At 31.8% G+C, this 19,681-nt stretch overlaps 1 protein-coding gene across 1 annotated transcript in view; it reads left to right on the top strand.

The window, feature by feature from the left end:
* The window catches only part of LOC145284795 (uncharacterized), a 414,205-nt gene extending 398,062 nt beyond the window's left edge, over positions 1 to 16,143 (top strand). The window contains exon 3 of the mRNA XM_080133761.1: positions 15,737 to 16,143. Coding sequence (XP_079989887.1) covers positions 15,737 to 16,014 — 278 coding nt within the window. The 3' untranslated portion in view covers positions 16,015 to 16,143. The remainder of the gene's footprint in view (positions 1 to 15,736) is intronic.
* Positions 16,144 to 19,681: the final 3,538 nt, after the last annotated feature.

Below are 19,681 nucleotides of genomic sequence, written 5' to 3'. Positions count from 1 at the left end.
CACAAAAGGGGAGAATCGATGGTGTAGACGCTAAAGTTTATTTATCCCTTGTACATTCTAACCTTTTTATTTACATTTTATGCGATTAACCGTGTAAAGTGCACGCACACACACATACACACACATACACACACACACATATATATATATATATTGTGTAATATAATTTTTTATTTATTATTATTATTATTATTATTATTATTATAACACAATGTATTGTTATGGTTATTATTTTTTTAAATGCTATTTAAATATTTTCCTCACAGGAACTTTAATTACGCGTATTTAATTGTGTTTAATAGTGGTTATTATGATTACATTGTTTTAGTTGTAATTTAAGAGTAGGTTATTATCATTGCATTAGTTTGCAGTTATTTTGGAGAAAAGTAAATTATACAATTTTTAATTAAATTATTTATTTCATCTTCTAGTTGCTATCATGAACTTTCGGTCAATTATTCCCCGGACCTTTGTAAGATTAACCGCGACGAGAATGGAATGTCGAATGCTACAACTATATCCACAGCAATTGCTACCTTCAGCTGTTTTCATCTCACCACAGTTTGGTCAGCTAATCCTATGACCGGCGAAATTTACTTTTTTTATTCGCAACAGTAAAAACAAAATTAATCCTCATACCTAAGTCTACATTGCTATAATGGCTTATTAAACAACGTTAATTTATAATAGATGCATATAATTTATTATACTAAATCATATTCATTTTGAAAATTCTGACAATATTTCTAAAAGCTTAAATGGAATTTATATTACTTTTAAACTAAATAGTAAAAACAATGCATTGGTTAACAACCATTAATTGATAAACTTGCCCCTGTTCTAAGTTCGTCTCTAATGCCTGATATTTATAGTGTAAATGTCCTTTCTTTAAAAAATGTTATTTGTGAACTGTCGATAAAGCAATTTTAATGAAGATTTAATGGTTAGGACTTAACAATTATATATACATTATTCCAGTTTCTTTTCGTCATATCAGAAATTGATAGGAACAATGTATGCGCACAAATTATTTTTGTAAGTGAACAATTTTTTCTATATTTCTGGACGTCGACAAATAAAAGATGGATAGATAAAAGTTGGAACGTTTATTTATTTTTGTATTTTGTGTACATGCATATATATATATATATATATATATATATATATATATATATATATATATATATGGAATATTTAAAAGCAAAAACTTATGCGGAAAGGACCGGAATCATGATATTAAAGAAAAGAAAAACACACAAACAAGTAAGGGGGTATGTTTAGGTAGATAAATGTATAACTGTTTATTCATCTATCATTCCTCGCCTCGTTGTATAATTATTTTGCAACTAAGTTGTTGGTATGCCCATTGTATAAAAAGTACGTTGGTTGTATGGATAGATGAATAAACAGTTAGACATTTCTGTACTCAAAATGCCGTCTATTTGTTTGTTTGCTTTTCCTTTCTTTACTCTCATGATTCCGGTCCCTTCCGCATTGCCTTTGGTTTTTAAAGCTTTCATATATTCCTTCATCAGCAATACTTCAATCAGACTACTATTTACTCTTATATATACCTATATATGTATATACACTCCCCCATATATTTATATATATATATATATATATATATATATATATATATATATATATATATATATATATATATATATATATATATATATACGGAGACCAGCGGTTGCTTGGGATTAAAGGAGTATTAGAACATAATCTACACTTCCAGTAGTTTTATTGGCTCCCAAATCTGTGAAATAAACCATGTTTTAAATGAAATCAGTTGATTGCCTTCTGTCGTCAGGGATTCACTGTGATTCACTAGAAAACGTTTCACATGCTTCCACACGGTTACATAGTCCACAACATATTTTAGTCTGCATTGCACTGTATATACCATTCTTGTTGATTTAATAAAAATATGTTTATGTAATCATTTGAATTAAAGTTTAATTAATTAATGCGAAAAATAAAATCGGCCCAGCCATTTCAAAATTACACAGAAGGAGCCGGTTCACATACACACATAAAATGCCTTATATATATATATATATATATATATATATATATATATATATATATATATATATATATATATATATATATATATATATGTGTGTGTATATGTATATGCATATAGATTTGTATATATATATATATATATATATATATATATATATATATATGTGTGTGTGTTTAAAGAAAAAATAGAAAAAACCGAATGAAATTATTAAAAAATCAACGTTTCGTCCCTGTTTCAGAGGACATCTTCAGGATAATTGAAATAAAAATGTGATAAAAGAAAAAGTAATAGATCGTGCGAAAAAATCCAACCCATGTCGGGAAACGACGAATATGTGTGGGTATGGCAAGGTTGTTTGATGTCTATATATACACTTTTAAAATGCATTAAAATAAATATGTACATTATTATTTATTTTTTTTCCCCCTTTTTTTTTTCTTCTGCGAAACTACTCATTTTCCTGAAAATTCAAAGAAAAAAAAAAAAAAAAAGGCTAGCCAGGATCCACCCTGATACCTTGCTCTTTGATTATTATTTTCCCTATGCTAGGGGTTAAATATAACGTCAACCACCGCTGGTATATTTTTTTCATTCCTTATACATATATATATATATATGTATATATATATATATATATATATATATATATATATATATATATATATACGTATAAAAGAGTACGCGTAAATAAATATCCAGTACGACTTCATAGATATTCATTTTTCATCTCCTGTGCGCATGCATTGCGAGGAAAGCTACCTTCTGATAAATAGATAAAGGCAAAATCACACAAAGTAATGCAATGCATGTCGTAAATGCGTAAAACTTTGGCTCTCGAACCTTATTACAGAACGTATCAGATTCGTATAAGAAATGAAAGACTAGGGAATTCTAAGAAGATTTAGTCGGTATTATCCGGTTGTATATTGCATTTCAGCTGATTCATATCTTTCACCGCAGGGTCTTTTTAAGTGTGCGTGGAAGAGCGAGAAGCAAGCCATACAACGATTTTATTATCAGTTCATTTTATCTCTTCAATTATTCCCTACTTCGGACTTCATATTGTAGACTCAATTACGCGCTGGCATTCCACAACTTATATTACTATAGCTTAAATATTCCTGGCCAGTAGTCTGCTAGATAATATTTTGAAATCTTACATCTTTTTCTTTTCGTTATTTTATTAAGTGTGTATGGTTATGCAAAGTTTCGATTTTTAGTAATATATATATATATATATATACAAACATATTGACAAATATTCTGCCGCCAATTATTTGCGAACAATACACACAGAGATAGTCCCAAGCTCTACCTCTGAGTCTAGAAGATACTTGCAAGAAGCAACGGAAGGGATAGGCAGGACAACATTATATTAGACGGCATTGAATAAAGATTAACATATTATTTGGTTCATACAAATATTAGAATCGAAAACAGTTAAAAAGCAAGTTTTAATAACATCGATTGACTGTCTCTAGTTGGGGACTCATCCAAGTGCATAAGGAAAGAATTCGCATGCCTTGTTCCAAAGTACATTATAAACTACATCGCACTGTATAGAACGTGTGGTTGAATTTATAAAATAATGTGTATATTATATCTTGAATGGAAGTTTAAAATTCAAAATCAAGTGCCATGGTACAATTGAGCTGTAAAGAGAAACATTTCAACGAAGTCATTTTAATACGCTGGACACATGTTGCTTGCGAGATGTAAACAATTCTCAAAAGCACTTATAAGCTTAGGCTTTAGAAAGTGATAACTGTTCAAAATCTTACTGTACTTTCTTTAATCAGTGTTTTCTATTATAGAATAACGATTGTCGATAGTATTAAAAATCAATCCCGTACGAAACATATCTAAGAACACTTTAATACACAGCAAGTATATTTGTGTGAATTTTCAGTTGAAACTTTCCGAACTCAATGAGAAACGAACTCACTAACACACACACACACACACACACACACACACACACACACACAATCTCTCTCTCTCTCACTTACACGCACACTGCGTTTTCGTATAAGTAGATATATCATGTGTATAATTTCTGGTATTTATTTATTTTAGTTATTAACAATAATTATATTTGAGCGTATTCAACTATATATAAGTAAAAAAAAATACCGTAATGTTATGTGTATATCCTTCTTACCAACCTTCTGATTGAAAAAGGCTCCAAAGAAAATAATTTCCAAATAACCCAGTTCCAGAACTTGTTTTGTTATTCATTTGTTTGCAATTTAATATGCATATGGGATAATTGTTTTAGAAAATAAACGTCGATTCATTAATATATAGTAAATTTTTTTTTGCACTTGTCGTGATGAATTGCATTTATATTTGTTATGTGTCAATTTTATGTAAAGCCATACATCTATGTAAGAATATGTTGCATTCAATTTTGATAAAACATTTTTATCGGTCTGTTGGATTTTTCACAAAAAATATAGTGTGGGTCGTCGTTTAGGCTGATCATCATAAAGGAGGTCTTACATAATGTCATATGAAAGATACAGTTATTTAAACAAAAATAAAAATGCTATCATGAAACTCCAGCACAAATTGTATGAATAGACAACAGCAATTATTCCACCTCAGGTAACATAGATTCTCCTTAAATTATGGGAGTTAAGTAACGTTGCAATTAGTCATTAAAAGCGTGGCTTGTTGGGAATACTAAGCGACGTAGACGAATGGCAATCGCCAAAAAAGCAAACAATCACAAACAATATACACTAATATACTAATCGTTCCTTACAGAAGTATACCGTCAGCAGCGTTTTGCTAGTGAATTTAGTATTTCCAAGAAATGCTAAGACGCAACTGATCCTGTGTAACTGCTACCTTAACCTAGTTCTAAACTACAGTTCTAGTTTTCTGTTTTATTAAAGTATTTGAAGAAAAATGTAGTCAACGTAATTGAAGAATTGGAGATTACACCAATCTTATTTTCATTTAATAATTAAATTTTGATGTTAAATACACACACACACACACCCACACATATATGTATATACGTGTCGATATGTATATAAATATATACATATATACATGTCGATATGTATGTAAATATATATACATATAGACATGTATATATGTATATATACATATATGTATGTCTATATGTATATATATACATGCCCATATGTACATATACATATATATGTATATATCTATATATATATATTCATACACACACACGCACATATATATATACATGTATTCAATAATTAAATACCTGCCTCCTCTTTTTTATTTATCGCAATAGGCACGTAGAATGTCTACATCATCCATATTCTTAATGTCGATGCAGGTGATCAAACGGACGCCTATTCAAATTCCATACCCCGGGAATATAATCACAGACTGAACTCCTCTTTTTACAACTCCTAACAAGTCCGTTCATTATCTTCTTGTGTCTTAAACGAAGTATAAATTCCATGAGCAAAATTAGTTACTTAGAACTGACCGTTCAACAACACAATAACGCAAAGCTGCTTCATAGCTGATTATTACAGGCCCATCTCCAAGCCTAACATGAATAAGCTCCTCTTAAACTGACTCCTTTGTTATTACAAAGCACTTTTCAAGTTCCACTATTTCAGATATTTACGGTGTTGTCTCAAAAACTAATTGAAATGCATTAACCTTTCGATTCCTGTGGTCTTTTTACATTGATAAACGGTGAATCCTTTAAGTAAAATAAAGTAAACGAGTTCACTTGTACTTTGTTTTAAATTCTCGTTGATTGTCTTTCTAACTTAGAATACGTATTCAACCACAATTTGTAAAACAAGTTTCTTTTTAGATTGCATATATATCGCGTGTGCAGCCTTTTTACATCTATTTTTAAAGCATCGAATAACACCGATAAAAAATTACGTGTTTCAAGTGTTTTACCTTTCTTCTTATACACTTTTCTTTATTCATTCCCTTAGTCTCTCACACAACGCCCCCCTATATATATATATATATATATATATATATATATGTATGTATATATGTGTGTGTGTGTACCCATACATATATGTCTGCCTGTATAGATGTTCTATTTAAATGAAATCCTTAGCAGGTCGGTTTTTCTTCTCGCTCTGGGACCTTCATCAACAGATGACAGTCCACTTGAATTTTAATGATCAACCAAAACCAAGTTCTCGAAATAAATTTAAAGAAGAACGTGTATTTTTGTCTTGCTTCTCGCCGATGTCGATGTCCTAATCTATCATTGTCGATTATTTCCACAACTTCCCAGCTTTCGGTTACAACGTTCTTGCTTATCAACAGATTACGAAAACAAGTTTCTCTCCAGTATAACAATTGTGTTCGGGACTCGACGCTTGAAGGCCAACAATCAACTTCCTCCAAATGATACTTTAAAATAAAACAAAAAGAAAAAGAAACCTTTTCTGCCATTTTTTTTCTCTTTATCTCGGAGATACGTTTATGTCGTAATTGTTTCTTTTAATATATACACAAAGCTACTGGATCTTTAAGCATATGCCAGATAATTGTAGATCACCGTAGTCGTGTTGGGTCGTGTATGGGCAATCACTTAAAGATAAAGATCCATATGTATGTCTATTGCGTACCGACATATGCAAATAGCTTCTCAAACAAAGTGCAAACATGCATTGAATTCAATTCTAAACGAAGGCAGTAAAGACATAGAGAACCCTTAAAAGAAAATTAACAAAAACATTATTTCCAATTATAAGACGACTAAACTTTGTCGTAAAATGCATTTAAATAAGCGAGAAATTTGCAATGTAAAACTTTTTGTTCAAAACAAATACAATCTAAGCATAAATTCACTTTAATTGAATAACTCTATATACGTGCACATATTTGTTTAGTTGTACAAGGTATTCAATGGTCACTTCGGGATGTGTCTGTCAGAATTTAGACATCTATATTATATTTCTCTAAACATGCATGTCTGTCATTTTTCTACATGTTCGCTGCGAATTTCTCGGGAACTATTAATCCAATCTAATTGAACTATTTCATTGACATTTTTATGAGAAGGTGCAGCGATCAAAGTCTTATGCATTGTAAAGGACAAACAGCGACTGATATCTTAGTTCTTATTTTTTTGTTCGGGAAAACATTTTGGCGGTTCTGATTAAAAATTTTTTGATTGACGTGAAAGTGCGCAGAGAATAAAGGGAGATAGGACAATTAGGATTTTTGTACCTCGAACAAATACATTAGAAAAAAATATATTAGAGAAAAAGAAAACGTTTTAATTGTTCTAATTCTGGCGAAGGTTGATTTCCTAAAAACTGCATTTAATGTTACATTATTCATTAACATTTGGCTATAATTACTTAATTTTTTGAAATACATTATCCTTTCCTGACATGACTTACAGTCAACGCTGAAGCACCGGCAAAACAAGTACCTTCAATGAAAAGTAGAATTTTGCGCCTGTGGCTTTGTAGGTTGATATAGTTTCACACACACCCACTCCTTCGTTTTGTATAAAAGGCGAAATTTTTTGAATAGGGTATATATATATCTATATATATATATATATATATATTAAGTAATGTGATTTATAATTTAAAATTTAAAAATTTAACAAAATTTTAAAATTTAAAAATCAAATTTTAATTAAATTAAAAATCAGTTTCATAAGAAGGAACAACAACACTGATTTTTAATTTAATTAAAATTTGATTTTTAAATTTTTAAATTTTAAATTATAAATCACATTACTTAATATTGAATTAGCTCTAGGACATTTAACTATCGAGCTTATTATATATCTAAATTACAACGAGCACTTTCTATTTCCTGTATTTTAATTAAACTAGTAATTTCACTGTTACATTAAAATACACTCAGCTCTTTAGACTATTGTTCTAATCCCCTTTAAATTATATATATATATATATATATATATATATAATCAACATACAGTGCTGTTTTTCTCTATCACAGCTCATCAGTGAGGTTAGAAAAGCAACTACCTTAACCCAGCATGAAAATCCGACAGCCCCGACAACAGTCGAGGCCTCCAGCCATTGAGCTTTACGGCTGATGCAATGCAAGTAGTAAATTAACAATGTTTTAACATCATCCATATATATATATATATATATATATGGATATATATATATATATGTATATATATATATATATATATGTAATTTACATATATATATATATATATATATATATATATGTAAATTATTCGATCGGTAAGTCCTATTTATTAAAAAAAAATGGATATAAGGTTATGACATATTATGAACATTAAATTAGTATATAGAGACTCTAATTGAATGTTCGTAGAATGTTATCATCTTCTATCTTTCTTATTAATAAATAGGATCTCCCGATCACAAGAGAGGCACTCTAAAACAAAATTTAAATACAAATAAATGATATTGCTTTTTGGGCCGTACATTAAACTAAAATGCACCTTTTTGGTTTCTTGCTAGAATCGAAGTGTATTATATGCTCCTTCTAATAATGGTATAATGACCTCGTGGGGTGTCCGTTCGCGCTGGGCGTCCATACAATGGAAATATGCTACAGACTTCTATAAGGTTATTGGAGATGAACCGTAATACGCGGATATATACATATATATATATATATATATATATATATATATATATATATGTATGTATATATATATGTGTGTGTGTGTGTGTGTTCATGTATAGATATAAGTATGTGTATATATATATATATATATATATATATATATATATATATATATATATATATATATATATATATGCGTTTTTGCGCAATATAATTACATTAATTATGTTATAATGCATTTTTTTTACATAGGCATCCCCACTTATCAGGGGCAAGAGGTCACTCGAGGATAAAGGTTATAAAGTGTACAGTAGAAATTGGACTATATAGTAATTGTTAATAATGGAAATTCGGTAAATTTATTAAATTATATTGATAGGCTCATCAAAAACTTGTTTAAGTTAGACTTGAAGATATTTCTATTGTAATCAGCTGGAAAGCAGGAAACGGAAGACAATTCCATAGGCGTGAGTTCTAAGAAAGAAGCTTTGTTCATGGAATCTACGTTTAGGTTTAGGCACAGATAAATTATGGGGGAAATTGTTGATATTTTTTTCGACTAGACGCATGTTTCTTGTGATAGTTTGGCGAGGAGGGGCCATAGATCGGAACTCAGTTGAGCACTTGCCATGAAAATTACGATAAAGCAGAGATATGCTCGCAACATGCCTTCCGTAGGAAAGAGGCTGCAGGGAAGAGAAAAAGGCATCCCCTAGGAGGCTACGAAATCTATTTTGAATTCAATCAAGGCGGAATAAGTCCTTTCTAGCAGCTCCTGCCCAGAGGTGGTAAGAGTACTCAATCATTGGACGTACCCTGCTCTTATATAGAGAGAAGTGCTTCAGCAGTGAAATATCTACTGGATCGATGGAAGGATCCCACGATTTACCAGTTGGCTTGGCAACGGATTTAATGTATGAGGTCTATTTAAGATCAGGACTAAAGGGCAAACACAGAAGCTTGTCAAAACATGAAAGCTCCCCAAGATCAGAGCAATTCATTTCAATTGAGCCAGATGGGGATCAAAGCGTTGATTATGTAAACATAACAGTTTGGTTTTAGATGCATTAAAAGTAACAAGCCACCTATTTCTCCATTGTATATACATATTTGTACACACCCACACACACGCACATATATATATATATATATATATATGATGTAGATTATAGAAATAATACACACATGTGATTAACAATGAAAGATGTTTTTACGTTCAATAACTTTGTAGTCAATACTTTCGTAAACATGAATATCATGAAAACCAAGAATATTGTATACTTTTAATTTAATCGCAAAACTTCAAATGCGAAATTACTACATACAATTCTACTAACATCATAATAACAAAAGTTAAATCGAGTATAATCATTAGTTTATTACAAAGTACATCTTCATTCCGTGCCATCATTACGGTTGTAAAAAGCTATAGGGCTATACTTTGGATGCAATTCTATTTCCATGTGCCTAGCCATTCATAGCTATCTTGTTTGTATACTTTTTGGCATACCATCCCTATATCCTTTTGCATTTCCAATGCTTTTTTATTCTTGTTAATTAGTATTTTTACTTACAGTCTTATTTTTAAACTTAGATTCATGGTAGTATTGTCTTTTTTAGGAGGCGGCTCATTGCCGCCTCCATTAGTAGCAGGTCGCTTCCTGCTGGATTTTAGGTCTTTGGGTTTTGGGCCTTATGAGTTGCTTCTTGGTCCTCCATCGGTTCTATATTACATTGAGAGTGCTACCGCCTCTCTGATTAAACAGTTAGAGTATTATAAAGTTCAAAAATGTTCATACCTTCACTATTAAACTTTTCTTGGTTCATTCTTTGGCGTTTTGGCAAAGATTTGTCAGTTTTTGATATTAATATTTATAATAGTTTGTGCATGAGGCAGCTTTTTTCCCCCTTGGGATCCCTGTTATACCGTGCTTTTGAGTCAGCACGTGAGGCAGCCTTCTTTTTTGTGGTTCTTTGTTATAAAGAGCACGTGAGGCAGCTTTTTGTCCCTCGGAATCCCTGTTATACCGTGCTTTTGAGTCAGCACGTGAGGCAGCCTTCTTTTTTTCTGGTTCTTTGTTATAAAGAGCACGTGAGGCAGTTATTTTTCCCTCGGGATCCCTGTTATACCGTGCTTTTGAGTCAGCACGTGAGACAGGCTTCTTTGCCTCAGGATTTGCATGATATTTAATTTGTATTATTTTAGCATTTTACTGATAGTATTCTTTTTGCTCAGATAATACCTTGACTTTGTTTTTTTCATAGTCTATATTTCTCTGAGCTTTTTTACTACGTGCTGACTTTGTCATTTTTTATTAAATGTAAACATATAACACTTATGTGTATCTTACTATAATGTCACTTATCTTATAACAAGACAACTCTCGTAGAATTGAGATACTGCCCCGTCACCAATAGTTAAAGTGTGGAACGTTATATACACCAATAGTGTAGTTGTTATCTTTATATGAAGTCCTAATCAGTGACAGTGTGAGGTTACTTGGTTAATTTATTGTAGTTTATTTTAGAAACCTTACTTGTTTTTATTAGTAGATTGTGTATAGTAGCCACAATATCTAGTTATTTTTGTGGCTAGGGCTTGGATTTTGATTCTTTTTGGTCAGCTTCCAGTGAGTTCTTAGAAGATGACTTTCTTGCAGTTTCTTTTGCGGTTAATTTAACTTATTTCCTTTGGCGTTTGGTGAGTTCTTAGAAGAACTGGTCTGATCTACTTTTCTTAGCGAGTGAAGAGATTCAGCTGCATTTAACAATGGTTGCTATAGTGTATTTTTGCGCATGCGTGAGAATTTCAAGTTTCCTCCTTATTTTTCAATAGTTTGACAGTAATGATGTGTCTTTCTGCCAAGAGCGACAGACGTCAGTGTTAGCCGTGATCGTCTAGAGGTTAGGACCCCACGTTGTGGCCGTGCTAACCTAGGTTCGAATCTTGGTCACAGCATTGACATTTTGCACATATTTTACAGTCCAAAATCTGAAGAATTATTTGTTTTTATAACATTGTTTTTTGACGTCGTACTTGCTGATAGGTTACTCTTATAACAATTTTGATCAACTGAGGTAAAGATTTCGTGGTTTCATTAACGCTGGTGGGTTATTGTTTAAAGAAAAAACCTTAACGTTCACCTCAAATATTCAGCGTCCAAGAAATATAGGTCACTGGCAAACTGGAACATCTGTGAGCATCCGGTGTATTATTTGGAGCTGCCCCTTTTGAGAAGTTTGAGGAGAGAAGTTCCGTGTTACAAGTGGTCCGTCTACATTGGGTATATAGTGTTTAAAACTTGTTATTACACGTAATCTTATTTAATTATGGAGTTAGCTAAAAAGCGATGGGTCACTGCACTTCTCCGTGTAAAGAGCAGTCGATTGATGCTTGAACTGTTGTTAGAGACCGTTCGTACACCGAGATACATCGCCTCAAAAGAAAGAAGAAAGCAGAAGAAGAAAGAAGAACAATTGGCCATTTTTGTACCCTCGCTGGATTCGTAAGACGCTTCTCTGTAAGAATATGTGCTTTTTGAAACTTATAAGTTGATTTTAGTTGAGATTTGGATAGTTTTGTTTTGTAGGCGAATATAGGCGTGTACGGGCCATCCCTATATAGAAAGTGCTACCGCCTCTCGGATATATATATATATATATATATATATATATATATATATATATATATATATATATATATATATATGTATATATATTACTTAAAATGTTGGTCTAACCTTTGCATGTTTATTTTATTTGTTATATGGTTTCCAATTTCTATCGTAAACACAGGTGCAAATGTGCGCGCGTATAGTATTTATCAGTTTGCATTACATGAGATTGTAAATAGATTAGATTTCTCTTAAGCAGTTGATTTTCTGGTTTACTTCTTATCTTATATGATACGCGTTTCGCTTCATTAGTCATTTAATAGACGTAATTTTTAAATACATTTATAAAATTCTCTAATATTTATATTTTTTTCATTTTATAGTATAGTAGAAGTTATAGACACGTGCAGAATTAGTTGGCCATAGAAAGAAAAGAAAGTCACTTCAGATGAAATCAAGATGTCCATTCTTGTCCTCTGCTCGTCTAAACTCTAGCCATTTTAGCTGCCATTTATGGCCGCCCTTTCGAATATCGCATATCTGGTGCGTTTGTAGAGAGAAATGGGAAATATATCCCAATAAATGTATAGTTTAATGCCTTGTGTGTATATGCTCTGTCACGTTCTTGTGAGAAAAGCACATATAATGTGTATATACATAGTTTTATATGACGAATCTCCTGAAAGATAGTAGACACAAATATTTGTAATGTCCCGCAGATTGTAAAAAGCACAGACAAACATATATGCGTACGTAATATGTTCGGACAACGAGTATAGTTTTTTTTTAATTATATTTCACATTTCAAGATAGGGCCCAAAGTCACTGTAAGATTTTAGTTGTTTTCTGGATTAAATCATTGGATAGGCTTTGGAGTTGTAAACACTTTAACGTTTTTCCAGTTACCTATGTGTGAAGAGGGAGCATTGAAGCGGATACTAGATATTCACCCGCTATCTCATACAAGAACATCGGGGGATTTTTCTTCGGTTCGACTCAAACTTTAAGAGCAATTGTTTTCACTTCTTTTGCAATTCGTCACACATATTGATGTTTTTTTATTGCAATTTCACCCCAAAGAAGACACATTAGCACTTTGCTGTAGGGGGCTACTATGAGAAACATACACTACAGTGGTACTATGTGGGGAGTCGGGCAGTAAGATGTCGGTTCACGTTACATTTGAAGTTCTGCATTGCTGTACAGTTGGGGAAGCAGGAACTCGAAAGGGAATTCCAAAGTCCAGCGGCTCTGGGGAAGAAACTACTGGAGTAGAAGACTCTCTTACATCTAGGGATCTCAACTGTGAAGGGGTGGGATTTTGCTGTCTGCCCGCTTTCCCGGGGATACATACGTCGAGGGGGCACATGTGTGCAGTTTGTCAGAGCATTAACCATTGAAATACTTGTAGAGCAGGCAGAGTGATGCTACATTACGTCGATGGGACAGAGGCTAAAGCTTAGATGACAGTTCAGGACATATTAGGGTGGCGACTCTCTTTTGAAACCCGTCTATGAGTGAGGGACTAGTAGCAGATGCACCAGCCCAAATATGACAACAATACTCCATACATGGGTGAATGGGGGCCTTATAGAGGTACATGATACTTTCGGGCGTTAGCAGGTTTCTAGCACGATAGAGAGATCCTACCGTTTTCGCATCGTTTTTAGCAATGCTCTCAATGTACTTTTTTCCAACTCATGTTTCCTGTGAACGTTAGGCCGAGGAATTTAAAGGATGTGCTTTTAGATAAAGAAGCTTTGGCCTTTGCTATTGGTGCTAGAGAAGGTTTCTTGTAATTATTGAAGGAAACAAGTTTCGTCTTAGCAGCATTGAATGTGACCATCCATTTTTGCCCCCCCCCATTCCACTACAGATCGGAGGTCATCCTCTAGTGTTTTGCCATTTCTCTAGATATGTGTTCATTTGTTTTCCTGTCGTGTCGGTTATAGAAATTGGTGTCATCAGCAAATATACCCATCTCACAGACAATTTTGTCAGGGAGTTCATTTATGAATATTATAAATAATAGAGGTCCAAGGATAGACCCTTGAGGAACTCCAGTATTTATATGATATTGTTTGAATGTACGACCATCGATGATAACCTGCATTTTTCTCTTATCTAAGAAGGATTTAATTATAATAAAGATTCATCCAGTGATACCGTATGATCTGATTTTCCTGAGAAGACCTTCGTGTCATAACCTGTCAAAAGCCTTAGATATATCTAGAGCTACCGGTCTACCCCCCCTGCTTTGTCAAGTGAATGGTATATACGTTCAGAGATTACAGTGAGGATGTCTGCTGTGGAACGGGCTTGCCTTAATCCGTATTGTTGGTCAGTCAGAATTTTAGCATCTGAAAGGTAATGGACTAGGGATTGGTTAATAATGGACCAAATAGTTTGGAGAAAAGTGGGAGGAGGCAAATGGGGTGGTAATTTACTGGGTAAGTTCTTCCACCAGTATTCTTGCAAACTGCTACCACAAGAGTAGTTTTCCAGCAGGCAGGGCAGCAATATTCCTTAAGGCATTGTCAGTAAAGTTTGGAGAGAAACGGCGCTACTTCGGCAGATCACCTTTTTTATAGCACAGCCGGGATGAGATCAGGTCCACATGCTTTTGATGTGTCAAGATTTTTTATAATGGCATGCACCTGAGATGGGGTGATTTCCAGATCGTCTAGTGTGGCGTCTGTCCGCGAAGGAAGTCAGAGAGGGGGTGGTTTGCAAGGCCCAGTGATGAGTTGGAGGCGAACTGACTGGCAAGCATGTTAGCCTTGTCGGCTGCTGAGGAAACAACCTCATGATTGTTGGATAGTGGGAGAATTGTTGATTGCCATTATTTACTACACTGTAGTAGATTTTCCAATTTTTCGCATATCCGCCATTGTACGGAACTAAAGGCAATTAACTAATATGTAACGTTATATCCCTCCTTGCTCAGAATGTAAGACAATTAGCGTGTATGCACCTTTGTAGCAATGCTAAAAGCTCAATATAACTATTGTTGTTCATCCCCCATCAGTCTCTTCTTTCGCTATTTAATATGCATTAAAACTTTCTTAATTTGTACGCAACACATATGGTTTTACATATCCTTAAAGCTAATATGCATATGTGCAGTTGTGATTGGGGTATGTATGCTAGAGGTTCACAACAACTGTATCGTGTCTCCCGGATTGCTTTATACATATTGTGTACATTTCTTCCAAATTCAATATATTTGTTTAAAAACACGTAACTCTCCATAGCTGTTTAAGGCTTTGGGTATTAATTTATCTGTTTGATTTAAAAAAAAAATACTTAAAGAAAATCGCTTACTGTATCAGTTAAAAATATTGTCAAATATAATACTATTTATCCTGTATATATCTATGACATACTTCTCACCATATTTTATATATTTATATAAATTAAAAGTATATTTATTCTGGTTTTGCATTCTCCTTGTATATTTCGCATCAATGAAAAAACAATACCATCCATTAATCTAAACTTTATTACTTTATGTTTTTCTCAGATCCTGACGGAGAATCCAAGCGTTCGAGGACATCGTACACCCGACATCAGACGTTGGAGCTAGAGAAAGAGTTCCATTACAACAAGTACTTAACGCGAAGGAGACGTATCGAAATTGCACACGCTTTAAATCTCACCGAGCGACAAATCAAGATTTGGTTTCAAAATCGAAGGATGAAATGGAAAAAAGAACACAAACTGTCACACATTGCAAAAAACATGAACGTCTGTGCTCCTTTAGACAAAGGGCTCGATATTGACGACAAGAACGTCTTGTAAATTTTTAAGGCAAAAAAAAAAAAAAAGACTGAACAAAGTGAATTATTGGAAATTCCCAATACGTTGTAGCGGGTTGAATTAAGCAAACAGAACTGAAACATAAATGAAGTAAAAAGTCATTTGGGTGACTTAAGAACTTTATACTAGGAAAAACTGTTTGAATAATGCAAAAGATTTCAATAAATCTTGGTTTCGGCGCAGATGTTAGCAGTCAATATAACGAACTCTGTACAGTAAAGTTTTTGATGTTCAAGAGATTATAGCATTAAAAATTATAATAATTGTTCTTAAGGAACTAAGTTTATTAACTAACTTTATTAACTAAGTTTATATACAGAATGAAACAAAAAGCAATGAGATGAATAAGGCTTTAAGCAAAAAAAAAAAGTAACTTGAAATTATAATTTGAATCTTACACAATTTTGCGGGAGTCTTACATCGATTTGCACACATATAAGCATACACAAACACACAAACACGCATACACCCATACACACACACACACACACACATATATATATATATTCATGTGTATATATATATATATATATATATGAATATATGTCCTATGCTCTGTTTATCTGATTCAATGAAGCTGAATAAATCCCGTGGTATATAGGAAACCATCAGGCTAACTGTTTTTATTCATCCAAGTATTGTTTACGAAACAGGTATAACGTATTATTCTGATCACACATGCAGAAGTAGAACACAGACTTTACACACACACACACACTTTACACGCACTTTATACACACACACACATGCAAACACACACACATACACACACCCACACACACACACATATATATATATATATATATATATATATATATATATATATTCAAACTAACATACAGTTTGAATTGCGAAATTGTAAAACGTCCGAATTGAATTTACTTTAAACAAATATCGCCTGTACATAATATAATATAATTATACTTAATTATTAAGTTTTTTAATTGCTGACTATTTTATTTAGAATTACATATCATTATTGTATATTCTCTGATAGTCTCTTATACTTCTCTATTTTTGCGGACACGTAAATATTTAGCGTTGAAACCAAGTACTAGATACCACTAAATACACCCTATATATGAATAAAATTCAAATCGAGCCAGTCTAATTATATACGTGTATGCATATGTATACATATACGTAGATGTACATATTACATATACGTGCTACTGGTACAAATTGTAAATCCTATTTAATGCATGTATGTATATATATATATATATATATATATATATATATATATATATATATATACATGACATGAAAAGATTGGTAATTTTATGTGTCATATAATTAGACGAATGACTTAATTATAGTTTAATAATAAAGAGCTTTACTTATTGGAGATGATTTCTCTCTCAATGTCACAAATGCAGAGTTTATAGTAGATAATGCACCTCATGAATAATGTTAGTACTTTCCCTTTTCATGCTTGGAGCATACACATCATGTCGCTAAAGCAGCCATGATTGTAAATTGCACTATGAAATGTTTTTAATATCTTAATGTTCCAACGCCACAACTTTTCAACATCAGGAAGAATAAAAAAAGCAGCATACGTACCTAGATTGCAATTTGGATACTAAGTCAACTCATGAAAATGTCTCGAAAAATAATTGCACTGTGTCTTTACGTGCTACTTACGATAACATATAAGTAACGATTGTTAATGAGTCCTATTATATAATATCACGATATCTATTGAAACGACCATTCTAAAACACATCTATATATAATCTATGAAGAAACACGCATGAAAGAAAACATACAACACAGCACCGTATTCGACTTTCTTAATATGTTATCGCAATAACATGTGTGCGAGATTTTTTTCCAATATAATATCTACTGTAAATTTGTGTTTCTTGAATCGTTCGGAAATCAATGTTTGCATTGTGAAATAAGCAATCCTGTATTTAAAATTAATAAAAGGTACGAGGAAATATTTCAATTGGTAATAAATGTAATTTTGCGCATTGAAAATTCCGAGCGAAAAACTGATTACAATAAAAATTTTACACGTATAAAATGTGTATACAAATAGATTTTTAGAGATAACTCCAAATTTAGTAAATTTTTGTGGCAAAACATTGACACACAGACACCCCCACAGATACACCCCCACACACTCATATATATATATATATATATATATATATATATATATATATATATATATATATATAACAGAATAAGATTAAAGCCAATTCTGAGATCAAAATATGTAAAGATTCTCATACAATTTATACAGAACCGTTTTCTGTCGGCAGAAACAGTCGGCTATTATTATGTCAATACCGGCATTCGCATGCATATGCATTTCAGAAAAAATAAAAACTAGTTTCTTAAAAGTAAGGAGTTCAGGACAGTGTAATTTTGTAAACCAAAGAAAAAAGAAAATTAATAAGAGACCGAGAATCATGCGTTTGTTACAGCAGACATCGTGAGTTATATTATATTCCTCTGATATTTAATTTCTGTAATCTGGTGACTAGCGTAAAGCCGGAAACTGCGGTATTGATATAATAATAACCGTAGGGTTCTGCATAACGAAACGAATATATAATAGTGTTTCGAAATTAAAACGTGTTGTTTTGCATGAAAAATATGTATTCGGATTTTAGATTATAGTTAAAACGTAAATCTATTATAACTGCTCCGTTATATTTAAAATATATTGAACTTCTAAGGGAACATGCTTGGTATACACAAAGAGTTAAATATAATTGATAAAATATAATTTACTACTAATAAATACATATATATATATATTTACATATGTATATACATATATATTTTAAGCATTATAAGCACATATATTTGTTTTAATTTGCTTTATATCCATGCAAATTGTCCGCAAGAATACAGATTTATAAAAACTATATGTAGCATTAGGGTTCATCCTGTTACTTAATCATACCAATTAAGTGTAATTAATAATCAGCATGAATATATTTATAAACGTATATCTATATATATATATATATATATATATATATATGAATACATATATATATATATACATATATAAATATATATAATTAAGCAACAATTTATGTGAAAATCAAATAGAAAAAAAGAACAATAAACATACTCATGAGAAATATACTTGTGTATTTTATCAATGCATAGCTTTAGAAAAATATATACGATAGCGATAATTTTGACAGCACCAGTATTGATTCGTCGTATATATATATATATATATATATATATATATATATATATATATATATGTGTGTGTATATATATATATATATATATATATATATATATATATATATATATATATATATATATATATACGTTTTATTTTTTATTACCGTACCTTTCTGTTAAGTTACATTATTTTTTCAGCTACCCGGCCGTTTTTCTTTTGCTGTCTGTAGCTTCCTAAGTCTTTTACATAAATGTTCGTTATGAAGGGATTTCTGTAAAGACTTAGGAAGCTACAGACGGCCAAAAAAAACGGCCGGGTAGAGGAAACAGTAATGTAACTTAACAGAAAGATACGGTAATAACAAATAAAACGCACATTTGCTCTACAACAGTAATAGGCACTTTCTTCACTTTTTATTAATTACCATTTCTACTAAATATATATATATATATATATATATATATATATATATATATATATATATAT

The sequence above is a fragment of the Euprymna scolopes genome, chromosome 9 (genome assembly GCF_053919585.1).
Source record: "Euprymna scolopes isolate OS-2025 chromosome 9, ASM5391958v1, whole genome shotgun sequence".
In the NCBI taxonomy this organism is placed as follows: domain Eukaryota; kingdom Metazoa; phylum Mollusca; class Cephalopoda; order Sepiida; family Sepiolidae; genus Euprymna; species Euprymna scolopes.
Note: the sequence above shows the minus strand (reverse complement) of the source record. Positions and strands in the feature narration are given on the sequence as shown.